At 50.5% G+C, this 4,269-nt stretch overlaps 1 protein-coding gene across 1 annotated transcript; it reads right to left on the bottom strand.

Annotated features, from left to right (window-relative positions):
• Positions 1-2,029: 2,029 nt before the first annotated feature.
• LOC311324965 (ectoderm-neural cortex protein 1) lies at positions 2,030-3,805 on the bottom strand (the record flags this gene model as incomplete). The annotated part of the gene is made up of 1 exon (XM_084457582.1): positions 2,030-3,805. The coding sequence occupies one exon, from the start codon at positions 3,803-3,805 to the stop codon at positions 2,030-2,032; it is 1,776 nt and encodes a 591-aa protein (XP_084313708.1).
• Positions 3,806-4,269: the final 464 nt, after the last annotated feature.

Below are 4,269 nucleotides of genomic sequence, written 5' to 3'. Positions count from 1 at the left end.
CAAACCTCTACTGTCCATTTTGCTTTTGCACCAAAACACATAACATTGCCCTCCAACAGTGCTGAGCCACAGAGATGGGAAAAGGGTTTACAAATAGGCCTGCAACGATTAGTCGATTAATCAATGACTAATCGACAATACAAATAGTCGCCAACAAATTTAATTGTCGTTATTGTCGTCTGGATAGCCTGAGGGATCATTTTGTCGTCGTCGTCGTCCCCCCCCCCCCCCCCATCGTTTCAATAATTGGTGACTACTCGACTATTGAAATAGTCGTTTGTTGCAGGCCTATTTACAAAACAAGAAAAAAAAAAAAGAGTGAAGTCAATAGCTTTTCTTGGGCAGGGGCAGATGGAGTGCCCGAAAGAAAGAGTGAATATAGGAAGGAGAGAGAGCGAGAGAGCGAAAGAGAGAGAGAGTGTCAGAGTCTGGGGAGGCTTAGACTTCCCAGCGTCTGCCTAGATACAGCTCTCCTGGTTGGTTGAGTACTAATAAGAGTGTTCATGGGGACCCTCGGCGGTGGCCCCGGGGCCGTTCTAAACACATTAATAACCTCTCTCAATGGGCCCACTGCTGTGCAGATTTACTGCCCCACCTAGGTGGGCAACATTCCACAGTCCAACCAGGTTGTTGTGGAGTCTCCCTGTCAAGAGGCCTGGAAAACCTCTGGCCAAGGTATGGACTTCCCATGGCCTAATCCAAGTCAGCTTTATGTCAAGGTTAGGAGATATCCAAGAAAGATAACAACTATTGAGGAAGTTTAGAAAGTTACTTTGGTCCTCGATATCCTTACTCATCAGTTGAGAAGTTGGTAATAAACTATATCCTTACAGTATGATGACATCAGATATTATGTAAAAACAATCTTATTCTGATGTGAACTTTGTTTAAATGGATAGAATGTCCACAGACGCTGAGTGTCAATAAAGGTTTTCAATAAAGGTTGTTTATTTCCTTTCATCAGAAAAAAAAGGGGACAATAAACATTAGCGGCTATTGGAGACTGACAAGCATGCCTGAGTGCTACCACTATGTCCCTTTTAACACCCTCCTAATCAAAAATGTTGGACAAAAAGAGGGGCTGTATGGGCGCAAGGCACGGGGGTTCTGAGGAACGCCTTGTGCTGAGAGAGGGCATTCCCTACGCAACAAAGACCCCCTCTCCCAATGTGCTCTGCTTTCTATCAGGGCCAGAACTATGACCCTCCAGCTCTACGCCCTCCTCCTAGTCCACACACACACACACACACACACACACACACACACACACACACACACACACACACACACACACACACACACACACACACACACACACACACACACACACACACACACACACACACACACACACACACACACACACACACACACACACACACACACACACACACACACACACACCATGGGGTTCAGCCCACCCAGGCCTTTAAAAAAAAAACAAAAAAACTCAGGCCTCTACTTCAATAAACAATGGGGGCCACCGCCAAAGCCTTCAAAACTACCCCCCATTTTCTACCTTTGGGAATCTGCTGACTGTTGGCAGACCACAAGCCCAGCACAAATCACCACCACTTATCAACCACTCAAGCTACACACTCATAACATCTGGTCAGAGAAGCACTCCTGTCTGCACTGGTGCTGCAGTCTATCAAACCCTCAGGAACAGCCAGAGTGTTCCTACCCTGCATACAATTGCATGGTCATTCAGTAGGTCAACTACCTGAATGAACCACTGAAAACTCAATGCCCCATTGGTCTGTCATTTTTTGCTCACAGCAATTTTGAATTGGAATAATTTATGTTAATTGTTCCCTCGCAATTTTGAATTTGAATAATGTATGTTCAATTGTTCCCTGTGAGGCAAAACATGAAAATGTTAATGGTTGGGGAATTAGCTTCCATGAAAAACACAAACTTGCAGAAAATGAAATTACAGAAAATTTGAGGAGAGTTTTTCAGTAGTGCAGAGTTGTCTGGCTGTCATTTTGCTCACCATGAGGCCGATGCTGATGAGACGGAGTCCTCCTCAGGCAGGCAGGTGTTTCCAGGTGCTGACAAACGCAGTTGGGATCAGAGAGTAGGGAACGGTGGTTATGCTGTTCCATGCATCAAGGGCAGGGTCATAACAGTCCAGAGTCTTACACCGCTGTGTACCAAAGTAGCCTCCCACTACATAGAGTTTATTCCCAGAGGCCACTGCCTGGCAGCTCATCCGCTTGGCTGTGACATCGCCAACCTTAGTCCATTGGTAGCTGTCGCTACTGAATTTGTAGGCCGAACATGCGGAAAACTCTGTGTCCCCGCCCATGACGAAAATCTGGTTGTTGAGGACGGCGGCGGCAGTGTAGCGCCATGGTTGCGGGCAAGAGGCGGGCACTGTCCACCGGTTCTCCTGAGGGTCATAGCACTGCACTTTGGGTAGCTTGTCGTGGGTGACACTGGTGCCACCAAAGGCAAAAAGCTTGAGCTTGACGCTAACGACTGCTGCGTTGCTAACACCCTCCCTCAGTGGCGCTATCATGGCCCACTTGTTAGCGACTGGGTCGAACTTCTCTACCTGTTTGAGTGAAACCGAGGGGGAAGCAGGGAGGCAGCCTGTTCCGGCTGTGTGTCCGCCTACCACGTAGAGGCAGTGTTTCAGCTCTGCAGAGCCATGGCCGAACCGGGCGATGAGCATGGGCGCCGCCTTCGACCACTCCTCGTGGGACGTATCGTAGACCCAAACATCTTTGGAAACCCCGTTCTCAGAGCCCCTGCCTCCGGTGATGTAGACCTTGCAGCCGATGGCGCAGGCGCTGAACTCCTTCCTGGGGCTGGGGATGTCCGCCTTGGGGATGATCTCCTTGGCCTTCTGGTCCACCAGGTAGAGTTTGTCGCACATGAAGGTCTGCCCACCCAGCAAGAAGAGGGAGTGGCTGGTCTTCCTGGGCCTGGCCAGCGGGCTGTTGACCACGCCCTCGTTCTGTAGGATCCTCAGCTTGCAGCGGATGGCCTCATCCACCAGCTCCTTGCTCTTGGTCTGGGCGTTGATCAGCTCCTCCGTGGAGACGTTCTCCATGAGGAAGATGGCGGGCAGCAAGGCCAGACGAACGGTTCTTAGCAGCTCTGGCAAGTGACAGTGCCGCCTCTCCAGGTCATAGTTGACCCAGTTGAGGGCGGCCTCATAGACCAGCCTCTCGTCCTCCGTCTCCAGCTCCTCGTGAGACAGCAGCTGGATCGCCATGTCTTTGGGCAACTGTAGGAAGTCCTCAGTCTTGCAAATGGTGGGAAAGTTGCTGAGGCACATGCCCCAGGACAGCTCGGACAGCTTGGTACACTGATGGGCATCTGAGAGAAGCAGCATGCCCAGGCAGTTGGACGGGTGCAGGTTCCTCTCCAGGAATTCCGCACAGGCGTCTCTGATGTCCTGGAACTCCAGCATGTCTCCGGCCTCAAGGAGGGACTCTGCGTTCTCCTCGTTGATGACCACGCGAGAGGAGTAGGCGTAGTCCAGCAGCAACTGCAGCACTTCTGGGTGGACGGAGTCCCTGAAGTCCACCTCGCTGGCCTGGCTCTCCCTCAGCCCGCTGCTGAACATGGCTTCGAAGTAGCGGCTGCAGGCAGCGAGCACGGCGCGGTGGCAGGGGAAGGAGCGGTTCCCGGCGTGGAGGAGGACGTCTGTGAAGAGCCTCTGCTGCCGGAGGGAGTTGAGGTGCATGAGGACGCTGTCAGCGTAGGAGGACTTGTGGAACAGGTAGATGTTCATAGAGGCCGTGCTGGCCCTGGACTTGCGGTTCTCGTGCGTGCAGACAGACATTTTCATTGAATCCTTTCAAGAAGGGAGAGGGGGGGGGGGGGGGGGGTAGACAGAAATAAAATTCATGCTAGCAGCATCACATTTTCCCATTTCTGTTTTTACACTGTAGTCCTCGTTGACTAATGTTATTGCAACAAGCCAGGGCAATGGTTTTTCACTCGTCAATTTACTTTCTATGTAGCCTCAGTTAAGCAATCCACCAGGAAATACTGGCGGAGACACATGGAAAATATTTAGTTTAAGATCTCAACTTGAATGTATTAGTGTGAGCTATCTCTGCCAGAGGAAAGGGCATCTGTGATGTCATACCAAACTACTGACATTTCCCTGGAAATATGTGCCAGCTCTAATTTCAAACAGGTGTCTGATTCTGAAGGAAATCCAACAGCCAAAGGCTGACGCAGTATACTGTAATGTCAAGGCTTATCCTATCAAGTGGATGCACTCCAAAAGAAATGGAGAAATGGAAC

The sequence above is a fragment of the Borostomias antarcticus genome (genome assembly GCF_949987555.1).
Source record: "Borostomias antarcticus genome assembly, chromosome: 23".
In the NCBI taxonomy this organism is placed as follows: Eukaryota; Metazoa; Chordata; class Actinopteri; order Stomiiformes; family Stomiidae; genus Borostomias; species Borostomias antarcticus.
Note: the sequence above shows the minus strand (reverse complement) of the source record. Positions and strands in the feature narration are given on the sequence as shown.